The sequence below is a fragment of the Camarhynchus parvulus genome, chromosome 10, assembly GCF_901933205.1.
Source record: "Camarhynchus parvulus chromosome 10, STF_HiC, whole genome shotgun sequence".
In the NCBI taxonomy this organism is placed as follows: Eukaryota; Metazoa; Chordata; class Aves; order Passeriformes; family Thraupidae; genus Camarhynchus; species Camarhynchus parvulus.
The window spans coordinates 1,338,002-1,365,748 of NC_044580.1; the positions used below are offsets into that span (position 1 = coordinate 1,338,002).

Sequence of the window (27,747 nt, forward strand, 5' to 3'; positions counted from 1 at the left end):
ACCCTTTTGATGGCATCTCTCTCCTTTTATTGGACATGAACATTGAGAGTTGGTGCCAGCAGTTTTCAGATCTCACCAAACACCATTGGTTCAGCCTGTGTGAATGTGCTCTCAGCTGTACCAGTTTCATGATGTATCCCAGGAGTAGTGACAATTCCAAATTTAGACAGGGGTAGACAATACCTAGTAATTCAAGTTAAGGCTGATAAGGGAGTAGTAATGATTCACAGAACCAACTTTCTTTCAATGACCACCTTGTTGCTTTTTGCTGTTTCTAGGTCTCCTTGGTTTTGTCTGCCCTCCAGGCAGGGAACAAAGGCACACAAGCCTGTATTACTGCAGCCAGTGCTGTGTCTGGGATAATTGCAGATCTGGACACCACTATCATGTTTGCTACTGCTGGAACCCTTAATGCTGAGAACAATGAATCATTTGCAGATCATAGGTCAGTGTTGCTGAAAAAGATGGAAGAGTGCATGCCCAGGGGAACAGTGGAACTGGCAGAAGAGACTGGGACATGGAGATAAATTTTTACCTTTTTGGATTCCTGTGAATGAAATTGAATGAGGCAGGGGAGTGAGAGGAGGAATAGGAAACCTGGAATGTGACTTGTTTGTGAACTGCATACTCAAAATTATTTCCTCTTTTACCTAAGTGTTGCTTTGGATTTGTTGTCCTGACATGTCAAAATACAGATACGGGTGGGAGGGTGTGGGGAACCCTGACCAGGACACACTCTCTGTTCATGCTCCCATTCTTCCTTCTACCTTCCTCACCTGTGATTACTTTAGTTTTTCTCATAATATGCTGATTATTATGGATGTTCATCAGCTGGTACTTCTCTCACAGCATGGCCAGATTTTGTTTTAGTATTCAAATACAATGATCTCCCACGCTACTGCCCAATCTCCTCCTTTTCAAGATGAGCTCATTTTATTACAATGCCCTGCATTTGCCCCAAATGCTCTGCTGCTGTTTTAATAGTTGCTTTTGGGTTTGTTTTTTTTTTAACTTACACCCTTGACCTGTGTTGTTATGAAGGGACATTGGTATGATGATTTAGATCAGCTCTTTCATGTTAGTCACCATAACTCTGGAAAACACATTTTCCCCCTCTTCTCATTTTCCACTCCTTCCCTCCTTCCTCTTCCTTTGCTACAGGGAAAATATCCTGAAAACAGCAAAAGCTTTAGTTGAAGACACAAAATTGTTGGTTTCTGGTGCTGCCTCAAGTCAGGACAAACTGGCCCAAGCAGCTCAGTCATCAGCTAACACCATCACTCAACTTGCTGAGGTAGTAAAATTGGGAGCAGCTAGCTTGGGATCTGATGATCCTGAAACACAGGTGAGATGTTTTAAGATTTTCTGATACTCTTACAGAGAACAGTTTTCATCTGGTAGAACTTTGTGTGATTTAATGCTTTTAAGAAACACAATATGGTCCATCTCCTCTGGGAGTTTTCTGGGTTTACGCAGATATCACTTGTTTAGAATACAGTCAAAAGGCTCAAGCATTGATTGGAACTAGTCAGGCCTTTGTGGAATCCTTCTGCTTTTATTTCACTGCTGAGTTCCAGCTGGGATGCTTCTGGCAAAGTATGTGGCTCATTTTTACTAACTTGTGATTGGAACTCTGGCTCATCCCAATTTTGTTCTGAAGAGCTTGCAGGGCTTTAAAGCTGCTTTATCCAGCTTATGTCTGGACTGTGCTGTGTATTATTTGTGTAGACTGACAAACTCTTGCTGTTCTCCAGCTATATGTGTCCTGTTTTTCAATTAACTCCACACTTTTTCATGTGGATAATCCCTAATATTTCTTCAGTTTCTTGTTTGGATCTCAGTAAAATGGAGGCAGGCAAGCATATTGCAGATGTTTGAAAAAGACACCGATTTTTTTTTTTTTAGGTGTGCTCTGAAAATCACACCCTCACACTTTATTGCCTGAGCCTTATGGCTGTTTCTCATTCCACAGGTTGTTCTGATCAATGCTATCAAGGATGTTGCAAAGGCCCTTTCTGATCTCATTAGTGCTACCAAAGGGGCTGCCAGCAAACCAGCAGATGATCCATCCATGTACCAGCTGAAAGGTGCTGCCAAGGTAAAACCTTAGTCTTAAATTTTATTTGCAAGTGTCTCTGCAATCACATTTGATAAACATGTGGAATTTTGACTTCAGCAATTTCTAATTGCCTGAAAACTCCTTTATTTGTTTAATTTTCATGGTATCATGGCCAACACAAGAGTTGGTATTTCGTCCTGTAACAAGTAGAATTCATGAAGTCTCTTTGGTCCTATTAGAACTGACAATGCTCCCCAGCTTGCCTTGCTCCATACCCTGAAAACAGGAGGAAAGATTCACTTTTTTTTTTTTGCTTTGCTTCTCTTCTTCAGGTGATGGTAACAAATGTCACATCCCTCTTGAAGACTGTTAAAGCAGTAGAAGATGAAGCTACTCGAGGGACAAGAGCCCTTGAGGCCACAATTGAGTACATCAAACAGGAGCTCACGGTACAGAACTGAATTGTTGTAGTGGCTTTTGCAAATGTGTCCTTACACACAGCTGGGAGCAATTGCTTCCTTTTTCATTAGACCTTCAGCTTTCAGTACAGATACTGTTTTCTGTCTGATGCTTTTCACTTTTTTTTCATCCTGGCTTTGGTAGTGTCTCCTCAACATCACTCTCATATTGTGTCTGCAGTTGAAACTTGTTTCTATTTTTCCCTTATTGTGGAATGATTGTACCTGTGATACATGGCCTGCTATGGATATCCTGTGTAAGCAGGAATTAATGATAGTGTGCAATTCTCTCTCAAATTCGGTGTTCTACCATGAGAATTGTTTTCCTACCTCTTAAGACATAAAAGTATATTTAGGGGTTTTTCTTTACTAGCATAATCATGAATGACATAAATTAATACCTGCATGATTGTGAAGAAGCCTGACTTTTTTCTTCCTCTACTTACAGTCCATTTTTGTTAAAAAACCCCTATAGACCGTCTTCAGCAGGAAATGTTTTGTTATATAGGCTGTGGATTAGCAATTCTTACACCATAACTGCACTGTGGCACCATTTTATCAAATGCTCTCCATCAAACATCCAGTTTTCATTGTGTGAGCAAAGCTGTTGTAATGAGGAAATTTATTTTAAAATATTTTCTTTTTAAATATCTGTTTATAGTCACTGGGAATTCATATGGCAGTCATAAAACCTCCTGATCTGGTACCTGATCAGGCATGTTCTGTACATTATCTCACAAGTTACTGTTGTGTATCCTCATGAAGGCCTGGCTGTTACATCCCATCCTAGAACTCTGAGCTAAAACCTGTTCAGAGCTGTCATTGGGTTATCACATCTTTCTCAGTTTGGTTGGTACCTGTTTGAAGTGTTCCTCTTGCTTTTGTCAGCATTGCTGAGGGATGAACCTCTGCTTGTGGTATTGTCATCTCATTCATGGGGAGAACAGAGGGTGGCACACAGGTACTCAAGAAAATGTGTCAGGCTTGATCTGGAATTCCAGGGGCTGACTCTGAGCAACACTGAGGGATGTCTTTGCATGTATAACTAGAATTCATTTCTTAACGTTGCTTCTGTTTCTGGAGAGAGGAAGTGAAAAACTGATTTACCAGGAGCACAGGATAGGCCAGGTTCATTTTTGTCCAGACACTTGCATTCTGAAACCACTGGCCTGCTTAGGTTGCACTGTGTGTGGTCAAGAAACCCCCTGATTAATTGTGCACTCCAAATTGCCCCTGCACAGTAAAAGAATGGCAAGCAAATACAGGCTGTACATTAAAAGAAAGGCAAGCAAATACAGACTAAAGCTTGGGAAGAGAAAATATGTGATCAAATTAAGGTTGTGCAACTCTTGTTACCTACACCTTCCCACAGTTCCTGTATTCCAGAACTTGTCAGGTACTTTGAACTATTTTCACATTATTCACCCTGCAAAATTGTATCTTCAGGTTTCTAAGGGAGACTAAATATAGCCTCAGAGACAATGCTCCACCTCTGCTTTTTTAAGACACATTTGAATATTTTAGTGGTGATGTTCTCAGTCTCCACCGCTCTGTGCTACCAACAAGCACTGGGTAGGGTCCAGCCTCTGCAGGGGAAGGATCTCCTCATGTGAGCAGACCAGCCTAAACAGCAGTCAGGATGAGAAAAGAATATAATGAAAGGAGCAGTAATTCTTTTCACCTGGTAAGGCTCTGAACAGCTGCCTGTAACTGTCTTGTGAGTAGTTAAATGCAGATGAGATGAATGGGTTAACCTTTTTTATTGTCTCCTTCCCTCAGCTTATTGATCCTCTCTGGTGTCTGTAGGTGAGCAGGCTTATCAGATCCAGGCCCATGACAAGCAGCAATGATATCCAAGTTCTCCAAATATGTTTCTAATTTCCTGCTCTTCCAAGGCTGCTTCCTTTTGCTGTCTCTCTCATGGTTGTTCTGCTTTGACTTGGCTGCTATCAGATTTGCCTTCTGCTTTCACTTTTAGGTGTTTCAGTCGAGCGAGGTTCCAGAGAAGACATCATCACCTGAGGAATCGATCCGGATGACGAAAGGGATCACCATGGCAACTGCCAAAGCTGTGGCAGCTGGGAACTCGTGCAGGCAGGAGGATGTGATTGCCACAGCAAATCTGAGCCGCAAAGCAGTAGCTGACATGCTAACAGCTTGTAAGGTAAACCTTCCCTTCCTTGCCTAACACTGATCATCTTGTGTTTGTCTGCCTCTAAATCCATAGAACATTATGTATTTGTTCAGTTTTCTGCTTTTCATATGAGAAAGTTGAGATAATTTTAAGGAAACCTCTCTCAGAAAGGATTTTTTGTGAATTTTTTGGAATTTCCTGGTTTTCAGTCAGAAGACAAACAATTTGTGCAAGTAGTAGAATATACAAATATTCCTGTTGTCACAAATATAATTTCAATGTTCCTAGAACAGTGAAAGGATTGGTAAAAGAAATCACTCTGATCTATCTTTAGTAGTTCTTTTCCCCCTGACTAAAATTGTTGGTTTGCTCAATTTCTTTTGTGCTTTTCAAGAATGTGTGCAATTTTTATTGCAATTTTTTAATAGAAATAGCTGTAGCTCTATTTTCTACATTGTATGCTACATAAGTGACTGTTAAGCCATTTGGCCTTGTTCTGATGATAAAAAAATCTAGGCATAAATGATTAAAAACTGGGATTATTAAGATCTCATTCCGTTTGATTTTCAGTAGTGGCTGTAGTAGTAAACTGCCTTTGCCTGTAAATCACAGTTATTTACTTTTGCCTTTCCATGGATGGAAGATGACAGTGAAATAATGGTGCTCTGTGGGGTGTCTGATTTTCAGTATCTGTTTAAATCCTAACTGCCTACATCAGTCCCAGAGTGATTTTTAGCCTAATACTGCCCAAACAGAAGGGTAATGTTTGTTTTAAAAATTATCCTCTTTCAAAAGTGCAAGTTCTGATTTAGAACTGCCTTTATACAAAACCACTGAATGAAACTTTTTATAATGACTTCGTTTTGTAGCAGGTTTTTTAGTGTCTAACCACTTTGCATGCTTCAGATTTTCATTTGTCTTTCCAAACAGGCAGCAAATTCTCAGGAACAGAATCCTTTGGTTTTAGTAATGTTATAAAACACTTCCATGCATGCACAGCCAGTACATACTTTTGAATATCTATTTATGAACATTCTTTTTTTTTAATGTTTTTAGGTTTACATTTGCTCCCAGTTAATTTAATGATTTTGAATGGTTTGTGCATTGTAAGTGGCTGACAGGATGAAGCTTCCTGCAAATGGAACAGTGGAGGTGTGGGATGCTGGAAAAGCCTTTGTGATCTCCCAGGGAATTGCTTTCACAAAGAAAGGAGCCTGCAGAAGGAACAGGACTGGGAATCATTTTACTTGCTGTAATGACACAGTGCCAAGGCCTGAGATCTAGTCTACTTTCTTAAGACCAAGAGCATTTATTGGACAAGAATAAAAGTCTCCAAGAATACTAATTTTATGCATTATCTAAAATGTATGAGAAAATAACTGTGTCATTTAACAAAGATTTTAAATGCACAGTTTTAAACAAACTTGATTTAGAAAATCTTGTTTCTACAAATTTTCCTTAGAGTCTTAGAAATCTTATGTCATTAATTCTACAAATTGATTACTTGATGTGGCATTTCCATGATAAGCCACATTCCTTGAATTTTAGGGATAGGAACTAGCAGTCTTAGCCCTACTATGCTGTAAAAGCTGTGTGATGCAATGGAACTTGGGTTTTGTGGTATTTGACAAACACTGGAGGGGTTTTACAGTGATATTGAGGTACTCTGTAGAAATATAACTGATAGATTATCAGATTTTTATGTTCTTTGGTCCAAGACAGAAGTACATGTATATGATCTGTGGTAGAATTGTACAGAACATAGCTCTGACTTCCCCAGTGTCAGGAATTTGAGTGCAAGCTCTATTTAATTGCCTCTTGCCCAAGGCAAGTAGTGTAAGGAGTCAGAATGAACAGTTATGTAGATGCCTGGTCTGCTTGCTTATGTGCTTGGTCTGCTGTAGATGAATTTACAGTGCTCATTACTAATTCAGTTGCTACAAGCAGATGCTATTTCAAAAGACAACAAGGATGCTTATTGTGGGATGTACTGAGACAACTCTCATTAAAGTCGGTGGAATGCTGTAATTACATTTATTGAATGTTAGAGCAGGCCCTAAGCTAACAATTTCTTTTTTTTATTACGTGTTTGTATAAAATAATGCCATAAGTAACCTGTGCACAGTAGCACTATTTGGAGTGACTGCTGTTGGAAAGGAAGCAGATATGAAAGGCCTATCAAAACCATAGGAAGCAATGGAAGTGAGCAATCCCTTAGCTCATTCCATAGGCAGTGGATTGAGGGAAACAACTTCTCACCCTTTCTCAGCACTGGTGGCACTGGAGGCAGCTCAGCAGAGCCAGGCTGGAGCACAGGCCCTGGGAGCAGGCACAGCCCAGCTGGGGCTCAGCCAGGCAAAACTGGCTCAGGGGAGCTCCCAGAAACCCCCACACACCTCCCTCCCCGAGGCACCCGTGCTGCTGACCGGGTGGGAGTTGGACCAGAGGCAGGCAGTGCTGGCATGTGGAGAGAAAAGGAGGGCTGACAGTGAAGCCTCAGCATGAGGAAACAAATGTGTGTTCTGCTTCTTCAGACATGTTTCAGTTTGAGATGTTTGGGTGGACCTTCTGCCCAGGGCTGGAGGAGAAGACATTTCTGTTGTGACTCCCCACTGGTAGAGTGAGATGTGTGTTCAGATGGTTCTGGGTTCTGAAAATTATTTCCTAAAATGGCTTCTGTCACCTCTTTAGCCTGCTGTGAAGTACACAGAATTTATACTGAACCGTAAAAGTGCTCCCAAAATATTCTGATACCAGTCTTGGCTATGTATGGAAAACACAGAAGGAACTTTGTACTTCCCTCCTACAGATGCTTGCTCTAATTCCCTGTGTTACAGTACTATTTAAATGCAGAAGAGACATTTTAGGATGCTTTACAATGTGTGCATAAGAAACACTCGGGGGCCCTTTGCCCTGTTTGAAAATTTCAAAAAAACCAAAACTGTTGTGAACTTTCTGGGCTTCGGCAGCTCGTTTGAAGTATGCTGAGGATGAGGAAAGTCAGCGCTGTTCCTCCCACCTCCATCCCCTCAGCCAGGGTGTGGGGATGGGGAGGGGAGGTGGCTCCTGCGGGCCGTTCCCGTGCTCGGCTCATCCCCAGCTTCCCTGCAGAGGGAGCCCGAGACCCTCCTGGCTCGGGATGCTGCGGGTGTGCAGGAAGGGCCGAGAATAAGTGAGCCGGGAGATAATGCCCGTCTCAGCGGGAGAGAAGGGGCGCAGGAATGGAAGGAGCTGCTCTGTGAGAGGAAAGGCTGTGCGTTTTGGGAACTTCCACTTGGCAACAAGTGGTGCTTCTGCTAAATAAAAAACTTCCCTAGAAGTTTATTGTAGAAAGTACAAGGCTTGAAGAGGCTGCAGGTTTCACTTTTTATTAAAAATAAAATGGTTGAATTAGTCGGGCCTATGTCAGATGCCGGACATGACACTTAGTGGAAATCCTTACAAAGACCTGACTCTGCTGCAGCTTCTCTCTGTATTTAAGCAGATGGTTCCAGCCCTGCTGTTGCTGTGTTAAATCTCTGTCAAGCTAACAGCATTAATGAGCCTTCCCAGAACTGGAGCTCTGCTGCTCTTCCAGCACCATTTGCTTACAGCAGAAATGGCCGGCCCTTGAGCTCCAATGTCATTTGCACACTCTAAAAACATCTCCTCCCTTCTCTTTCCCCCATCTCTGTGCTGATCTTGTCTTGTGGGAGCCATTTTGGATGCTGATGTTGTTTTGCCTCCTCAGCAAGCATCCTATCACCCAGATGTGAGTGAAGAAGTTCGGGAGAGAGCCCTGCGCTTCGGAACAGAATGTACCCTGGGATACCTGGAGCTCCTGGAGCACGTTCTCCTGGTAAGGAGTCATCTGCATGCACACACTGGGGCGCTTCCTAGGAGAGTAATCTCTCTGCCCTCTTTCTGTAGTGATTGCTAGTGACATATTTTTGTCAGTTTGTCACAAGGTTCTGAAGTTTTGTTGTCAGAGAAAGCTAAAGGAAACTCAGTATTTCAGCTCTGTGAGGCAGGAGGAATACTGGAGTACTTAAATGGAGCTGCATTCTGGATCACATTGGAGGCAGTCTGGATCTGAACCTAAAAAAGGTCCCTGGCAAAGGAATTAAACTAAGACAGTTCAGCCTTCTTTTAAGCCCTCAATAAACACTAGGCATATTAGGCACAGGCCTGCGCCCCAGGCTGAAGAGGTTACACAATCTTTATGAAGGCACTGTTACCTCAGTGTTACTGTTACTCCCACAGCCACACCTACTCCAAGCCATCCCAAAATCTCCAGCCAGCGCTGCCTCACAAAGAACTCTCCAACACATCAGACATGGCACCCCCAAAGCTCTGCATAAACTTCTACACTCAAATCCAAACTCATGAATCCTGCTGTTAGTGGGCTTTGCTTGACCATACTTAATTATCCCATATTATATTAGTTATCCCATATTATATTAGTTATCCCATATTATATTAGTTATCCCATATTATTTGTTCTTCTGTCACTATTACTTTTGTAGGAAGCAATAAAATGTGTTTGAACTAACATTTATGAGATACTGAAGTTTCTGGAGAAAATTTAAATTAGCAATCAGCTTCATGGATGACCAGCAATTTCTTTTAGGTGGCTCTCAGCTGACATATTAAAGTCTGTGGAAATGAAATTTGCAGCCATAACTGCAGATTAGAAAACCCAAATCAGTTTTTCTGCTGAGAACAGAGCATGTGTAATTATTTGCATCAACTCACTGAAATTTATATGTAAAGTAAAAGTCCAGTCACAGTTGTGCTTGCCACTAGCAAGTAAAAAATAGTTCAGGAAAATTGGAACTTGCTAGTGGAATTCTTAGAGCTGTATTGCAGTAAGTGATTTAGCATTAGATGTCTGTTCCATTTTTAGTTTAGAGGACTGTGGGGAATTTTTCAGATTTGACCCCTAGAAGGCTAGCACTATGCGTTTCAAACTGAGTGCCAGAACAGACCAAACACTTGAATCAGTTTTTGCTCATTTATTTCTGTCTCTCTGCAAAGTCAAGAGGCTTAAGCTAAGAAAGGCATGTTCCATTTTATTGAAGTAACAGGCCTTTTCTACCTTAAGCCTTTTAACCCTGAAGCCACAAGCAAGTTCTGCCCCCTCATACCACCCCCCTGCCCCTACCCCAGTGTTGGCTGCCTCTGGTGGTTTAGAACCCCTAGGTCTGCAATCTCATTAATTTATAACCTCCAGAAATGCAGATCATGTGGGATTAGGAATCTCTAACTGGTCCATCTGGCACCCTGTGACACAGTTGTCAGTAAGTTCAGTTATACCCTCAGTGCTCAGGCTAGGGATGTTGCATGGGTGCCTCAACACAGGGGTGCCAAGGGGCATTCAGTAGCCATATTTCTTTGAAAATGACACTTGTTAGGTACAAGAGTTGTCAGATGCAATATCTAAAAATTCCCAAACCAGTGTATTAACTTGTGTAATGTTGCATTGGGCAAGTGGCACAAAGTGACTCGTTTGCTCAAAGCACTATTCCACTAATCACCTAGCTAGGGCTAGGGCCAGGAACATGCTAATTCCAGCTGAATTCTGCACATTTTAGTAAAACTCCTTGTAAGCTCTGCTAGTGAGAATCAAGAGTGACCTGACCTGCAGATCCATGTGCTCCATCCTGGCCAGTGCTGATTCGTGCTGAGTTAGGGGAAGTCTGGAGCTGTGCAAGGCAGTGCCACTTTCCTGGGGTACATCCAACACTGTAGTGTAAGCCTCTGCTCCTTGTGCCTCCTGACAGTTACAGGTCTCTCACTGGGCTCTCAGACAATTGCTATACAAAATAAATCTTTCACTAGAGTGCCTTGGGAATCTTCCAGCATCCTGGAATCCTTAATAATGTGCATTCTCTTTGTCTAGATTCTTCAAAAAGCAACTCCAGAGCTAAAGCATCAGCTGGCCTCTTTCTCCAAGCGGGTTGCAGGTGCTGTCACAGAGCTTATCCAGTCAGCAGAAGCAATGAAGGGTGAGTTGGGAAGCCAGGCTCCCAGTGTGCTGTGCTCATCACTCCAGAAATCAGGATCTGATATTCTGTGTCATATACACTGCAGGGTCTCCTCAGTTATTTCCTGCTGTTATCAGTACCTGATCCTTGCAAATGAACCTGAACTATAAGCAATTTTCATATATGGAAATCCATTTTTTTTCCTCCTTCCCTCCTTATCTCTTAATAGAGTTACTCTTTTTCATAGAACAGTGATCTACATGATGCTATTTCCCTGTTCAAGTAGCTTTATTGAATTCTTCAACTTTTCCTGCATTCTCTTGTATTTCAAAATTTCTGTTTTCATTGGCTAATAAGGCAAGCCAATATCAAACTTCTTCTCTTCCCTAAGTGCTTTTTAAAAATCTTTATATTATTCTCATCTTTGGACACAGTTATTAATTTCTGACGATTTTTGCATTTTAATTCATATTCACTAAAATAAAAAAACACTACTTATTTCTTTTTTCACTTGCTGCCTGTAGAGGATGTCTTTATTCACTTTAGAAGCTTTTTTTGTGGGAAGTAAAATGTGTTTTAGCCATTCATAATTTTCTTTCCTCATTTTCATTTATAGGTACACAATGAAGTTGTCTCCTAACAAATTCAGCATGTAAATGTTTTAACCTTTGTGAAATGCCTTTTTTTTAAGAGCAACTAGTACATTTTACAAATTTGGGGTTGACTGCATTTATACTTGCTGCCTTTTTTTTTACCCTGTTTATCTGCCAGTATTAGGATTTAATATAGAACATCTTCATCCTGTACAGCATTTGAGCTGAGAAATGGTTTTTAGACCATGCCCTTAGAGGTTATGAACTTCTTCTGGCTGTTTCATTGTTTCCCTCAATCCGGAATAGGGATGCTTTCTGAATCTTATCATTCAGAGAATGGTGTTAGGAAATCAAAAATAATAATGCACTGACAACTTCCAAAAATCTGAAACCACTTCCAGCCAAGTATTCATTTTGTGGATCTATAAAATCTCTTTGAGAAAAGAGATATGCCAAAAAGTCAACAGCAAAAAAGAAGTTACCCTTCAGATGTGGTACAGAAACTGCTTTGGCTTTTTCTACATCACTGTAAGACACACACTGCCAAAAGTGTGCTTCCTTCAGCCAGTGCTAACTTCATCCCCAGGCACTGCCAGTGACCAGACTGCCAGGGCAGAGCAGGGGGACTGCAGAGTGTGCTGGGGGTGACTGTGTTGGCTGCAGCCTGTTCTCTCCACCACTGTGTCAGACTTCTCAATGTACCCTGTGGCTTGGTCAAATTAGGAGTCATCTGAGTAGGACCTCTGATAAACACAAGTTGAGTGACAACTGGTTTTGTTCCCAGCATGGACAGTATCCCTTTCTGAAGTTTCTTTGCTTACACAATTATTTAATAAGTTACTTTCATGAAAAAATAATCCGACTAAATATTTCTTTCCCCTCGGCTTTACAGTTTTCTGTGGTGTACATTCTGTATTGGACACTTGAGGTGTGATTGCAATTCCCCCTGTTTGAGTGGCAGCTCACTCACAGTGACACTGAAGTTATTGTCTCCATCTCCATTAATTTCAGGGACAGAGTGGGTGGATCCAGAAGACCCAACAGTCATTGCAGAGACAGAGCTATTAGGGGCTGCAGCATCAATTGAGGCTGCAGCAAAGAAGTTAGAGCAGCTGAAACCAAGAGCCAAGCCCAAGGTGAGTGTCCATCCCCACTGTTTGTTTGAGGTTAACAAGGCAGAGGATGCACACTGCCCATAGTTTGGGGTGTACTTTGCTACTGGCCACAATAGTGGTGTAAGCAATCAAACCTTGCATGAGTTTTAGTGCCACAAAACCCTGCTCTGGATTGCACTTGCCCCTGAGGGTAGAGGGTAAAAAGGTGCTTTTCAGGGATTATTTACCTTTCTGTTTCCAAACATATTTTACTGCTGTGTAGTCATTCTTACTTGCTTTCTTTTGAAGACCCTTTGTTCATATCTGAATTTGTGTGGTGTAGCAGGAGAAAGCAGCAGTAACACAGCTGGGATTCAAGAGAATGCAAAGGACCTACAGGATTTTCTAAGACTAAAGCCAGCATTTTATGCCATGCTTAGAGAGTAGCTGTTTCAGTATAGAATCAGATACAATGTATGATCATTTCTATGTCATTTTCCTGAAGGAAATTAAATTACAGTTCATTATGATATCAAGTGGTGTTGCATGTTGCCAGATCCTTTCAAATGTGTCTCTGAAGATATTCTAAAATTAAGCCAACTATTTTCACATAGTTGAAGTAGAGAGGGAATGTATGAAACTGGTGGATCCCAGAGAATTGCTACCTTTTGCCTGGTGTTAACAGGTTTTAGTAGAAATTACTATGTTGCATCTCTTTAAAATTAAAAACATGTTTTGGCTGTGTAATTGATGTCAGGAAAGGACTATGTATCTATTTTCCTCTTTATGCTGCTTTGTAGGTGCAAATCTGTTTTCAAAGTAAAGCTAATGAGAAGTCTTTCTAAAAAGCAGAGCCTCAAGACCATTCATCCAGTGTTGGATGATTGTATTGATGCAGGGTAGTACTTTGTTATTTAGGAGCATCAGATGAAATAGTTCTTGGAAGCTTCAGCCTTTGAGGACCTCTCACCCCCCACTCCCTGTTCAGTGATAGGAATAAATTAGCTCATGAAAAAAAATGCTCTTTGTCTGCATTTTTTAACAAGTACATCCATTTTGTTTATAAAGAAAAATGGTCCTTTATAATGAGATTCCACAGGCTGAGTCTGAGGAGTGGAAAAGTCCTCCATCACCTTTTCTATACAGTCACTGCACAATAGCACATGTGTGTTGCCTGGTAACCATGGAGCAGTTTCCTTCCAACATCTAAGCCCCTCCAGGGTCATTGTAATCTCCCAGTGAATTTCCCAGTTCTCACACCTGCTCATCATTTAACATGTTAATTTGAGTATCCAGTCTCCTTGTGACTTAGTGGTTTGTTTGTCATTTTCTGAAACTAAAATTCATATCCAACTGTTTGTTTGATTTGGGATTTCAGCAGCCTTTGCATCCTTTTCAGATGTTTAATCTCTTTCACAATAAGGATTATAATCCACACCAAAAGTTACTAGGAAGATCACAGAGTGGCTCAAACAGCACTTTTTCTGCTGCAGACTTGTAGCTTGTGTCCTCCCAGAGCAGGATTTCCTGTGGTGAACGAGCTCTGTCTTCCTAATGCCCACCTTTGACAGCACACAGAGTGTTGCAGTAGGAATGCTTAGATCAGGAAGGGCTGCTTTGTCTTGTGCTCAGGCTGTGAAATGCAGGAATAGGAGTTATTTTCTACAATGGAACAGACTATCTAGACAAAATCCTGCTTTCGTTAGCAGCAATCATCATCAAGTGAACTTGCAGAGGAGTCCTCAGTTGGTAATTTTAGAATGTCTACCTGCAGGAAATCCATCATCTTCATCATTACTGCTTGGTGGCTGATTCTCTATTTTTTGGTGAAGTTTTTTTACTAGTGCAAGGAATGGGAGTAAATTGATTTCAGGTTGAAATTTTGATCTTTGTGTTCCAGTTTGTCTTTTACCTCCAAAAAACCCCCAAATAGCTGAAGGTAGGGTTTCTTCTCATTTGTTCCACCATTTTATGTTTTTTAACTTTTGGAATTTTTTTTAATTTCTTCTTTTCCTTGTTTCCTCTTCATATTTTTGCACCTATCATACCCCCCTGATGTCTTAGACTGACACAAATAGCATGAGACATCTTCATTTTCTGCTGCTGGGAATCATCCCAGAGGACAATTTCTAATGAGACACAGTCCTGCTAACTGCTGCCTGTGCTTTATTGTACAATGCTTATTTTGTTTGCTTCAAATCCTGGTTGTTTGGCTGCAGGTGAATGTGCTCCCAAAATGCTTAGTCCACTAGTCCACAGCCCCACTGACACCCTGTAAATATCTGTATGTCTTCTGAGCTCATATCTTGGAAGAACTTTGAGGACTCTCCTGGGTAGCTGGTGTTACTGCTGTCTGTAACACAAAACCTGTTCAGTATTCTCCTTGCAGTGGTCAAGGTGGGAAATGATCTGAGAAGCACTGAGATCTTTATGGTTTATTAAGCAGGAGTTGGCTGTCATGTTTCCTTTAAGTACAATTATTTTTCCTGAACGTGGACTGTTATTTTTTCAGTTTTCCATTTGGAGAGTCAGTTGTATTGCAATGCAGACACACATTCCTTCTGTTATGCAAATATGCTACTTCCTGTAAAATAACCCCCACAACTAGTTATTTTCTGAAGAAAACTATTTGGTCTAGTAAAATCTTCATGCTAATACTGAGGAAAAACCACTTTTAAATAAAAGGTATGGTAGATGAGGTACAAAGGAGAGAGCATTGCTGTCCATCCCCTGTTCTGTCTGCTCTTCAAGCTTCTGTGCAGGCCTCTGCCTCCAGACATGGGTGTCTTGTAGTCAGGAAGAGTTCCCTGCTGGCAGCTTTCAGCAGTTGGTCCTTTGTTTTTTTAACCCCAGATGAATCAAACCTGGATGCCTTTTTCTGCAGGACTCTGTGTGATATGTTTGATATATTAGGTTGTTATTTAATCCAACTATATATCAAACATATTCCTACAGTGTCCTGCCCTGTCTCCGGGGGTTTTAACCTAGTAGAAGGCAATATGAAGGAGTTCAGTCACTCACAAGCAGGTTTAGAAGACTTCCTGTAGACTCCTAATCTAATCTGGTATAAAATACATACATGGAGTGCTCCTTTATCAGTAGAGTTGCTCTTGGGGAGACTTTTAAGTTGTGTAGGGCTCTTTGTGACAGTGAGCAGCAGCTGACTTTCACTGAAATTCTTATTGTGCTTTCCATGGCTCAGTGCAGAAACTTACTCATATTGGTTTGCTCATTATAAAGTAGAAAATTAGAGGTGCTTGAAAATAAAATGGTTTGTCTTTTGTAATTTTTGCTACTGTTTTGCAATGAGATTGGGGGCTCATTTGTTTTCCAATTAACCTTGACTTTATTTATGCTCCCCCTAATAATGGAGATGCTGTAGAAAAATGGTTAAAATGCAATACAAAACCATATCTTTTTAGTTTTCTTTTCAATGGCATAATCAACATTTTAAGGATATCCCATTTTAAAGACTTTGTAGTGAGCCTAATGTTTGTTTGCTCTGGTGACTTAATTTTCCAATCTATTTATAGGTGTACATGGTTAATAACAGCATATTAGCTCAGGCTTGAGGAAAACGAGATGCTGATCTTCATGGGGGCTGCTTGAGGAAGGAGAAGCTCATCCCTTTTGTCCTAGATCTTGTTTTTTAAAGAAACCTGCTCTAAAATCTCCCAATGTGATATTTTCTGCCATCATTGCTCTCAACTTTATTCATGAAGGCTGTGAACTGACACATTGTAGGGTACTGTTGATGAGTGTGAACTTAAGACAGTCCAGGAGACACACTCTTTTAACAATGGGAATGAAATATTTACTTTTCTTGTAGGGCATTTTGCTGTGCTCAGTCTTGTGCTGCTCCCTGTCCCTGTTGCTAAGGAATGCTCTTGGTAGAGCTCTGGCAGTGACACCCACAGTGCTGGCTGAGCATTGTGCCTCCCCCATGGAGTGTCCAGCCCTGAGATGTGGCACACCTGAGAATGGTGAAGGGAAAATCACAGAGGAGGACTAGAAAAGAAGGATTTGTTAGAAAAGATAAAAAGCCAACAGGCATTCAACAGTTTGAGTGCTGTGTAAGGCTGCTACAAAAATAAATTCTTCACGGAAAGGATCAACTATTCAGAGTTTTTTTTTTCCAGAAGTAAAAGAAGTTGTGAGATGTCAGAGCACGCAAGACTTGGAAGTTTGAGAAATTTGATTTATGGCTTGATCTTCCAAGCCCTGGATTTCAGTATAATTGGAAAGAAAGTGATTTGGCAAACAGGGGAGAAAAAAATCTGTTACCAGATGAGATACTGAGGTTTAGCTGTCTGTTCTCCTGTTGAGCTTCACCTGCTGCTCCACAGTGGAAGTTAATCCAGCCATTGTGCAATGGCACTCCTGATTCCTTGGCATTCTCTTTGAAAAGCAGTAATTTTTGCTTAGGAATTGTGTGCAATATTTAGTCCACTCACTACCCTGAACTGAGTTTAAACAACTGCTTTTGTTCAGCATCTTTTTGGTGTCTGTTTTTTCACAAATTGAACTCCATCTGAGCACATTCATAGCTGTCCAGTAGATCACACTATGGCCATGAGCATTTTATTAAATGTCAACAAAGACTGACACTTCTTTGTAATAAATAAGCAAATATTGAAATTCTCACTCATTTAAGTCTGAATTCCTGACAGTGCTGACATATACACAGTAATGCACATCATATATTTTATGTTGGAAATAAGAATTTAAAAACTTGATAGCAAGAAATTTTGGACAAAAGTAGAAGTGCAATTACAGTCTTTTAAAAGTGCAGTAACAGTCTCCTCAATTTACTGTCAGTCAGTGGTATTTTTGTTGACATTTCTGTTTCAGTCTTTAGTCAAATCAAAGTCAATAATGCATCTGTTTTAATAAGGACAGTAATTCTGACAGACTGTACTGGATTCCATTTAATCACTCTGGCAATATCATGATTGAAATAAGAGTTTTATTTATGAAACTTGAGGCCTGTAGAGGGCCAGTGTGATTGTACTTTGCTATAACAATGGTCATGATGTGGCATTGCAAGCACTGCCAAAATTGTACGTGGAACATGACTTGCTCACTTTCCAAAGCAATTTCTTTTATTACAAAGGCATATACTTCAGTTGATGGGAATGGCCCAACAGCAAGGCAAGACAAATAGTTTTCTGTGGATTAGGTGGCTTTTCTTAAAAAAAGACAAACTTTAAAGTGCCGAACATCTTTATCTACACATCAGTTTTGATTTTCAGATGATTCAGTTCTCCTGGTGTCTGTGGATGCTATTGTTTCATCTCCCAGACTTTTAGTTATGTGACAGTTTTGTGAAGTGCTGTACGACTGAGTGCTGCTTGATGGGTCATTTTGTAATTACTTATCATTATCCTTTATTATTTTATAATTTACTATTTCATCAGACTGCAGTAACAGGAGAACTAAACCTGACTTGAATTTAGATGGGTGTGCTTAGACTTGCAAATGAGTGCCCAGTTTTTTAACGTTAGTTGTGTGCCACAAGAACATTGTGGTTGTAGTTAGAATAAACCTTTATTTCAAAAGCCTTATCTCTCACAAAATAGGATGTCCTGACACTGTAGCCACTAGCCCTACTTGTCATACAGCCTTGGATTCCAGTAGGCTTGTGATTGAGTCACAAACAAATACATTCTGTTGGAATATTTTATATCAAAAACAATCAGAATACAAGGCCCAGACCTGGTTCTGTTTAAAATAACAATAATTGTTCATCTCTATCTATTTTGTTAACTGTTCAAAAGCTAGTAAGCATGTTTAGATGGACAAAGGTTTTCAATATTTGTTTAAATTATTTGAAAGTCAGGAAAGTTTTTATAGAACAATAAATTTACATTTTAAATAGTAAGAAACCCTCATTAGGAGGTTTTGCATATGCTTGGTCAAAGACATACTTGGATGACTGAAGTGTTCCAGACAGAGCTTTGGAACTTCCTATCTCCAAGATCACTGAACTGGACTGCTGCACAAAGCTGCTTTCTGTGCAGTGACACCTCTTACCAAAAGCTGTTAAATCTGTGCTCTTGCTTGGTATCTACTTCACATTCCTTACTACAGGTGAATGAGACAACACATATTTATCATTGTTCTTTTTCAATGCCTTAAGTCTTTAAGTATTTAGAAAATGCTTTCCCTAGTTTAGCAATCTTGGAAGCCACTATTATGGCACTACAGAGATAATTTTGATAGGAAAAACAAGAATTTCTTTTCAGACCTGCACTTTTCTGAATGTAGTTTAGAGTAGCTCTAGTGGAGGTAATGCATTAGAAAGTTGATGGCTTTGTTTAAATATCTTGTGTGATGCTGTTTCAGTGTGAGCAGGCACAAGGGCAAGCTCTAATATTTATGTTGCCTCCCAGCTTTAGGTCCACACAAAACTCCTTTGCAGAAAATGATGTTATAGATCTTACTGACTTTACTGATGTGCTCCAGAATCTTCTTGTCTTTGTATATGTCCTCAGTCTGGAAAGTATAGTTGCTTTCAGGTGAATGTGTAACATTGTTTTTTCTTGGTTATAGCAAGCAGATGAGACTCTGGATTTTGAAGAACAGATCCTGGAAGCAGCTAAATCCATTGCAGCTGCTACCAGTGCCCTTGTGAAGTCAGCTTCAGCAGCCCAGAGGGAACTGGTGGCTCAGGGAAAGGTGGGTAAACAGGACATGTAGCAACAGTAGTGGGGGAAAGCATCAAAAATCCTAAAGGTTCTGTTAAAAACAGTAGGAAGGAGCTTTGGAATGACTAATGAAAATGTAAATTGTTCACTGCTCATCATAATACATGGCCCAGACCTGGTTCTGTTTAAAAAATCCCACAGTTACATTTATTTAAACCTTACAAGTGTAATCAGGTGCTTGACTCTTCAGATTATTCAGTCGTGGGGAGTTTTGCTGTGGGGCTTTTTCACTTCATGAAGATCTGTGATTCAAGCTGGTAATGTATAGTCCCACACAACAATTTGAGGATCCAAACCCAAATGGCACCATGTCCAATACTGCTCTGGGCCAGAACAGCAGAAGGCCTCAGTAATTGTGCCCTCAGTGTCTTGTGATGCAATGGGAACACAGGCCTGCATGTCAGTTCAGGACATTTCAGTGGCCATGCTTGTAGTTATTGTTGCAATCAATGGAAGGAATGTTTACAGCACGTGGCATCCTTTTGGTGTGATCAGAATTGAGATTTTGTAAATCATTTCACATCCATCACTATTTTTCACAGTCAGTATACTCTGAAAGATAAAATCTAAACATCAACCAGGTATGTTGCCTGTGAGAACAATTTATTATAGGACCACTGTTGTTGTATAGCTATGGTTTCCATTTTCACCTGATTGTTAACTCAGAGCAGGCTCTGTCATGGATCCCACAATCAGGCTATGCTGTCTGCTTCAGCCTGGGTTCTGGAAAGCTTGTGCTTTTGTTTTTAACAGGACCAACAAGCACTTCATCTGTGGTCTGCTTAAAAATATCTGTTCAGGGGATGATGAGGCAAGAAAAACTTGAAACCTAAATACTTTAGGGTTTTTTATAACTGATTTTTTTTTAGTTGCATAAGTGTCACCACAGCTATGAGAGAACATATCTTCTGTTTATGTTGATGCTGTACTTAATGATTTGATTTAATTCCCTGGAATTCTCATTATGCTTGAATGCCTGTTTACATTTCTTTTAAAACACAAGTTCTGGACCATGTTTACATTTCACATCTTTCAGCTTCTCTCCAAAAACCACCCAGACCCATGCAGCTGTGGGGATGTGGGTCTGGCAACCAGCTATAGGGTTTAGCTTCATTGCTTTCATCCAATATGGGAAGGAAACTGTCTCCAAATTGTTGCTGGTACTGCTGATGCCAGTGAACACTTCAGTGGAAAAGGCATGCAGAAAAGTGGGCTGCTCTCCTAAAGTGCCATTATTAGGCATGAAGGCACGTGGGGGCTTCCCTGTGAAGCTTTCTGATCTGTACCTTCCCACAGTGCTCAAATCAGAAGAGATGAAAGAATAATGTAAATTCAAATGTATTATGGAGACAGAAGTAAGTTATTTTAAAGCCTGAGACTTAAGGAACTGCTGCTTCAGCTGTTGCTTCAGCTGTGGTTTCAACCACCAGTAGTCTGCTAATTACTGGTTATTCTGGTAATTACTTCTGTGTGTTCCAAGAATGGGTCAGCTGAAGCAGTACAGTGAGCCGGACACTTCCTGAGCAGGCAGATGTGTGCTGGAAGCACAGTTACTCTGACAACTGACTTCCAGCTGGATTTTCTGCTCTTGAATGTGCTAGGCAGAGTCACAGGTACAGGTGTTTCCTTTTTTCATGGATTACTGTGTGTCTGAGACAGAGCAATTGTATTTTCTGTTTTCCTGTAAGCCATCTCTGAACTGTTTTTTCAGGTTGGAGCAATCCCTGCAAATGCAGCTGATGATGGACAGTGGTCTCAGGGACTTATTTCTGCTGTGAGTAACTACTTCTCTTGAGAAAACTGGCACATTCTCTGAAGAAATAATATCTGTGAGAATACCCAGTGGCTTTTTTTTTACTGCCTTAGGCCCGAATGGTGGCAGCTGCAACCAGCAATCTCTGTGAAGCAGCAAATGCCTCAGTCCAAGGCCATGCCAGTGAGGAGAAACTCATCTCATCTGCCAAACAAGTTGCAGCTTCTACAGCACAGTTGCTTGTGGCTTGCAAAGTGAAGGCTGATCATGACTCTGAAGCCATGAGGAGGCTACAGGTACTTGTGTTTTAATTACTGAGAACCCATGGTAGGGCTGTGTGAACACTGTTTCAGCAATCCAGGATTATGCATGTGTTCAACAAAGTATTTCTCTAAGTGCTAGCCTGGATTGTGGTCAGACTTCCTTTGTTTCTGTGAGTCAAGAGACAGCAGTTGTAGATAGAGCATTTCTAAAATGGACAATCATTGTTAGACAAAAATAAGAGGAGAATCTAATGCAGCATCTCAATTGAAGTCTGTGTGAGCTTCTTTACATAAAACTGGTTCCCTTTTATGTTACACATCCATTTCATGTTGAGCTTCTCTGAACTGCTGCTGAATTACCACTGTGTTCTGATGGGTAAAATCTAAAGTCTCTGGAAGTTTTGTTTGAGGATGGTAATTTTTAAAATGACCACAGTCTTATCTGACATCATGCTCTGCAGGCTCAGCCTGGAACATACAACTGTCTCAGCTGCTTTTTTTATACCACATTTGGTGAACAGTGAAAATTCCCTTTTTTCTTGTACTTGCACAGCTGCTACTAATGGACACTCAGTGCAACAGTTCATGTATGGCTGGGCAGAATCAAATTCAACAGAAATACATATGACTGAGTATCTGTCTGAGCATGAGGATCTGATGTCATCATTTTTTTTTCAAAGTAGAAAAACTGTTTAAATATTTAGGAGGAAAAAATATATGAAGGTGTGAAAAATCTACTTGTTTCTACAGAAAACAGTGGTATGTCATGGGGCAATTATAGGGCTGAGATGGTTTTAGTGCTTTATAGTCAATCCATGTAGATTGACATTGCCAAAGGGTGTGGGGAAGGTGGCAGTAACTGGAATAATGCAATTTGCTCTGTAATATCTAGGTGCCAAGATGGGTCTGAAGGAATTTTAAATGCAGAACAAACAATAGGAACAGGAAAAATTCAACTACTAGAGACTTTTCTCAGCTCTGACAGGAAATTTGGAGTTCTCTGTCATTGTGGGCAAATATTATTAAATACACATCAAATGTGAGAAATTGGAAGGGAATGTGAAAAGGAAACAAGCCCAAGTTGGACTGAAACTGAACTTTGCCATTTTACCAAGTTTCATTTTAGGCCCAGAATGAATAATGAAAGGAAGAGCAGTTTGCACTTGGAAATCATGTCCTTTATCATAGCAACAACGAGTTGATGTCTACTAAATATTTTTACTGGTGGACATGCCAAAACTACTGAGACTTTTCAGCTGGCTTTGCCCCCAGCAGAAATGTTTTACATAGCTTTAATCAATAGGTTGGATTCAGGACTTTGAGTGTCTTGGCTTTTTCCTTCATACCCCAATTTGAACTGCATTTCCCATGAATGTAAATTTGGACTGCACTGTTACAGAATCTTCCAAAACTTAATGAAGCAATTGGAAATGTTTCCATTCTTTCTGGATGAGCTCCAGACTGAGCAGAGCAAATTTCAAATAATTTATCCTAATGGGTCATTTCAGTGAGGAAGACTTGAAAGTGAGATGCAGCTGGAAATATGGGATAGGACCGGGGAAAGGCAGGGGGACAGGCTCAGAGCTGCTCCTTCCTAGGAAGGATGGGAGCTGTGGCTTTCATTCCCAGTGCCAGTGTGTCTCTGGCATGTGGGAGCAGGCTGGTTTGGGCTGCTGGCAGAATCCAACCCAAACAATAAAAAAAAAAATATATATATATATATAATATAACAACAAAATATATATATATATATATATTCAGACAACAAAAGAGAAATATTTTGTAGAAACAAAAGATATATATTACAACCAAAGATACATATTACAAATATTTGACCGTTTCTCTTTAGAAATCTGAGAATTTTTAGGAAATTAAAGTTTAAATGTGAGATAACCATGGCTGTGTAAGTTGCTAACTTGCCCTGATTAAAATCCATTAAATTATAAATTGTAATTTCATCCACTGCTTTATTTCAAACTATAGGGAAAAAAAATCTCATTTGTGACTTCTCCAACTTTCAGCTTCTTAAACAAAGGAATTTTGTTCTCTCTGTACCACTGATTTTCACAGATTAATTTGCTTTTCCCTGGGGAAAAAAAAAAACGTACCTTTCCTATGCAGTCAAGCAAAGATGTTTGTTTTGATGTTCAGACAAATCCATGTTAGTTATGTATTTTCCTTATTAGTAAATTTCTTCTTTTTCTCAAAGGCTGCAGGAAATGCTGTCAAGCGTGCATCAGACAATCTTGTCAGGGCAGCCCAAAAAGCAGCATTTGGAAAAGCAGAGGATGATGACGTTGTGGTCAAAACAAAGTTTGTGGGTGGCATTGCTCAGGTTGGTACAATCACTCCAGAAATAAAGCAGGGAAAAAACCAGCACAGAAATGAGGGGTGTTACAATGTCCACCTGCTGGACAAATCTATTGAGAAATCCATGATCAATTACTTGATGCCTCATTATCATGGAACCCCCGACATAAGAACACAGTGATGTCCTATGTGGTAGCTGCACTTCTCCACTGAGCATTTGCTGTAATAGCAGATTAAATGAACGGATCTTTTCAGAATTCTCTCATGTACTTTAACTGTTCCCAAATCTTAATGAAACAATGATTTTGCATGTATTTAAGCAAAGAAATAGAGAATGAGAGATAAAAACAAATGAGGTTTTGTTACTGTGACCATAATAATTATTGGGAAATAATAACAATATTTAAAAGTAGATTTCAAGGCTCTGAGGTACCAACTTTAAATTCCTTATAATGAATGAAGTACATCATTAAGTAGCAAGTACATGATGCTACTTAAAATATACTGGACTTGATTATTTCTGCTTGTCTGTACTGCTGTTGTTTTTTCTCTGGCATTCTGAGATGCAGGAAAATACTGTGGATACCTGCAGTGAGGAGAGTTCAATTTTACTGTCACTCAGACATTATGTTAAGACATAGTGCTTATTCTACATGTTCTAAGCCCCCACCCTGCTGAATGTTGGGAGAATGCAGAACTGTAAAATTCATCATGGATGCATGGTAAAACTATGGTGGTAGATTCTTTTTTTCTTTTATTCAAGTGGAAATAGAATACTTTTCTTGATGGCCTAGTCCTGGCATCTGGAAAAATTTGAGCAATTCCTGATGAAGTCATTGAAATTAGGTGCTTCTCTGGAGAATGCTCACATGGGCCAGCTGTGACTGTGGTGTCATTAGGGAAAGAAATAATATTTTACAGACAGTATTCCTTCCTGCTTCTGTTTTCTAGATTATTGCAGCCCAAGAAGAAATGCTGAAGAAGGAGAGAGAACTGGAAGAGGCAAGGAAAAAACTGGCTCAGATCCGCCAACAGCAATACAAATTTCTACCCACAGAGCTGAGAGAAGATGAGGGTTAACTGTTAACCTGCTGAGATTTTTCTTCCTTTTTATTCTTTTGTTTTCTTTTTTTTTTTTTTCTTTTTTTTTTTCTTTTAAAGAAATAAGCTAAAGGGGGACAGCACATTGAGAACTGCTCTGACAGCATACTGATATGCCAAGCACTTAGCTAAATAAACTGCCTGTCATAGCTTTGGATGAGCAGAGGGCAATAAACAATTGTTCCTTCCCACCTGCTCAGCTGAGGTGCATGATGATCAAACAATGGTACAGTGTTAGGTTCATCATTCCTGTTCCTCCCTTGATTTATATCTCAGGAGAGAATGTTTCACTTTTTACTAAAGATACTAAGTCAGTATTATTGTCACTTTCCTGATGCTTGAGGTATTTATCATTCCTTGACTTGTTCTAAAACATTGATAAGATTAAGTAGGAAAAGAGTCAAGAAGTCTTTCATATAATAAATACCCCATGAGCTGGTGGTTGTCCCCCAGGTACCCTTGTAAAAAGAAGACCAAGATGGAGAAGGATGTATAGCTGAGTGGAGAAACACACACAAGTGTGAGTTTGAAGAAGAAGCCTATCCTCTTGCAGTGTTATATAGCTGGTTCACCCCAAAACTGGAGGAATTGTCTCTGCAGCTGTTTGCACTACTAGTATTATTCCTTACCTGATACCAACAAGCTTTTGCTTGTACAGTATTTAGGTTTACATAATGTGGCAATAGCCATTCTTTAAAGAGCTCAAAAAACAAAGAAATGGAAACCTTGTCACTGCCTCAATAATAGCAGGTTCATGAAAGAAAATGCTGTTTCAATTATATACCTCTAATGTGTGACTACTTTTACAGTATTATACACACATACACATGCTCTAACATTGGACTGATATAGTTTGCATTTTGTTTTTTAATTGAAATTATCTGGTTCGTACTGTGGTATTTCTGTTAGAATGTATCTCAGTTAAAAAAGGGAAATGCCCAGTACAGCAAAAGACTATCACAACTCTTGTTATTATTTTAATAATTACATTTATAATTATTATGTTTTGAAACCTGTGGGAATTGTAGGAGAAAAGAATAAGTGATTTACAAGTAGATTTACAATTTTTCCTGTAATATATTTTTTAAAAATTTGGACTCTAGAGAGTTTGTTTTCATAGTTGCTATTGATGAAAAAGTATTCACCAAGGAATTGGGGAGAAGGAATAGCAGCAGTCTATCAGCAATCTTTGTGCAGAAAGGTACAGTATGCTCTCAGTATCTCTGTTGTGACCTAAACAATAGCAATTTGGGTAGAGTAACATCTTTTACTATGTCAAAAAGAGAACACAAATCACAGCGACTTTGGGTAGCAAAAGCTAAACTATTTGCATAACTACAGAAACACCATCTTTCCTAACAGTAGTTTCCAACATGTGTCCAACTCCTCTCAGGCCCTCCTAACAACAATGGCAAGTCTGTTTAGGTCAAAGGATGCTGCCCCTCCAGTCCTTCTGAAGGCTGGGCTGTCCTTAGACCCAGCCAGGTACGTTCAGCTGAGCCTGACTTGTGTTCTGTGCTTACCCACCTCATTGTCCTTGCTGCAGGAAATACCTGTCTTGTAGACTCCCCAGTAACCCCCAATGGTAGTTCATCAGTTTAGATAGTGCTAACTCCTCATTTAAGTTACCTGCATGAGACAGAATTATCAGGACTTTTGTTACACTAGTACTAAATATATAGCAAAAACCTGCTAGAGAATTAATAAATATTGAAGTGTAAAAAGGTTTTTATTGTCTCTTCTCTGATACTGACATATTTCAGATTCAGTAGAGTTGCTGGAAAATCCACAATCATGAGGAAAAAAACCTGGTGTATCCCAAATGGAATCACTGGCATTGACAGATGTGCTGTGATGTGTAGGCTTGTGTGCAAATGCAAACCCTGTCCTATCAGAGATGTGCAATTCTGAGTTCTTTCGTTCGCCACTTCAACATTCAACACAATTTAGGGTTTTGTTCAACTCACTGTGAACAGTGTCACAGTCTGGAATCATCCACCAAGAAAAAGGCTTTCTGTAAGTCTTTGGGCAGAAGGCTAAACTGGTATTTATTGCTGTAAGACCTAAATAAAGACTGCTCAAGTGATGGGGATTTTCTGCTGCTGTTGGTAGGTTCAACTCCTTTGCAGCTTATGCCTTTCCTTTTCTTACCTGGATAGCTTCAGTTTCTGATCTCTTTCAGAAAGATCTGCAAAACAGATTTGCTACTACTTCCCTTTCAACCTACCTTTAACTGTTATTTGATCTCATTAAAGCATGAAGAAAGATGATGCCACTATTTTATTGTCGGGATAATACTGATGTAATATACTTTGGTCAGGATGGTATCTACCAGTTTGATATAAGCCAAAAAAACCTTGTCAAATGCAGCTATGTATGGAAATTATATAGCTAGAAAACTTTATCAGTATGTAGAAGGTAAGAGCATGTCCAAATTGTGCTCCAGAGAAAAGTGTTTGGGAAGTCCATTTTAGCACAGCTATTTTGAGACTTCTCTGTTCTGATTTAGTGCCCCCTCTTACATGACAAAGTATTTTTTCCTTAGCTGGGTGCTCCATAGAGAAACCACAGTCAGGTGAATAGCTGAGCTGGACAACTGAAGTATTTTTTTACTCAGAATTTTGGGTCTTCATTTGTGAACCATTAAGAGAATATAAGGTCATCCAAAGTCTTTCAACTTCTTTCTTGCTGTTACAATTTGCAGTATCGCTGAAGTTCACATGTGAACATCTGTGGAGTTTGGAACTAGTCCATCCATTTCTTTGGCATGGGAACTTGCAGCAGGAAGTGACAAGTTGGAGTAAGGGGTAGATGCTAATTAATAAAAAGGACAGATGTTTACTTTGTTCTGTTAACTTGTGAAATGATGAATGAGCTCTGTTGTATCTCACCCTTCTTCATGTGGAATTCACTATGAGAATTGTATGCAAATTAAAAACAAAATGCCTCAAAGTTCTTTGTGTACAAATAGTCTAATGTCATTTCCCCAACTGTTCACAAAATTGAGTATTTCATCATTTGTCTAAACTTTTATACTTCAGAAGCCTCAAAAGTTAGAAAAGTTCTGAAACAGAAATTGAATTCCAGACTTTTTTCATATGTCCCATTCCCTTTGATTTTCTGCATGGTCATTACTTAATTGCTAATGAAGGGAGGAGTACATAAATCTACAAACCTCCTCAACCTAAATATGCTGAGATCATGAGTGCATTTCTGTTTTTCATCAGTCCTTATCAAACTGATAAGATATTCAGCCAAGGAGTATGGCATTCATCATCCCTACATATTTTGTAACCTTTTGGGTTTTGG

The 27,747-nt window shown here is 39.8% G+C and overlaps 1 protein-coding gene across 5 annotated transcripts in view; it reads left to right on the top strand.

Annotated features, from left to right (window-relative positions):
* TLN2 (talin 2) overlaps positions 1-27,390 on the top strand; it is a 142,050-nt gene extending 114,660 nt beyond the window's left edge. For all 5 annotated transcript variants that reach the window (XM_030955643.1, XM_030955642.1, XM_030955646.1 and 2 more), the window contains 13 exons: positions 279-445; positions 1,162-1,345; positions 1,973-2,098; positions 2,392-2,508; positions 4,496-4,681; positions 8,382-8,489; positions 10,533-10,638; positions 12,222-12,346; positions 18,857-18,982; positions 20,723-20,785; positions 20,878-21,060; positions 23,237-23,362; positions 24,289-27,390. In XM_030955643.1, coding sequence (XP_030811503.1) covers positions 279-445; positions 1,162-1,345; positions 1,973-2,098; positions 2,392-2,508; positions 4,496-4,681; positions 8,382-8,489; positions 10,533-10,638; positions 12,222-12,346; positions 18,857-18,982; positions 20,723-20,785; positions 20,878-21,060; positions 23,237-23,362; positions 24,289-24,417 — 1,746 coding nt within the window. In that variant the 3' untranslated portion in view covers positions 24,418-27,390. The remainder of the gene's footprint in view (positions 1-278; positions 446-1,161; positions 1,346-1,972; positions 2,099-2,391; positions 2,509-4,495; positions 4,682-8,381; positions 8,490-10,532; positions 10,639-12,221; positions 12,347-18,856; positions 18,983-20,722; positions 20,786-20,877; positions 21,061-23,236; positions 23,363-24,288) is intronic.
* Positions 27,391-27,747: the final 357 nt, after the last annotated feature.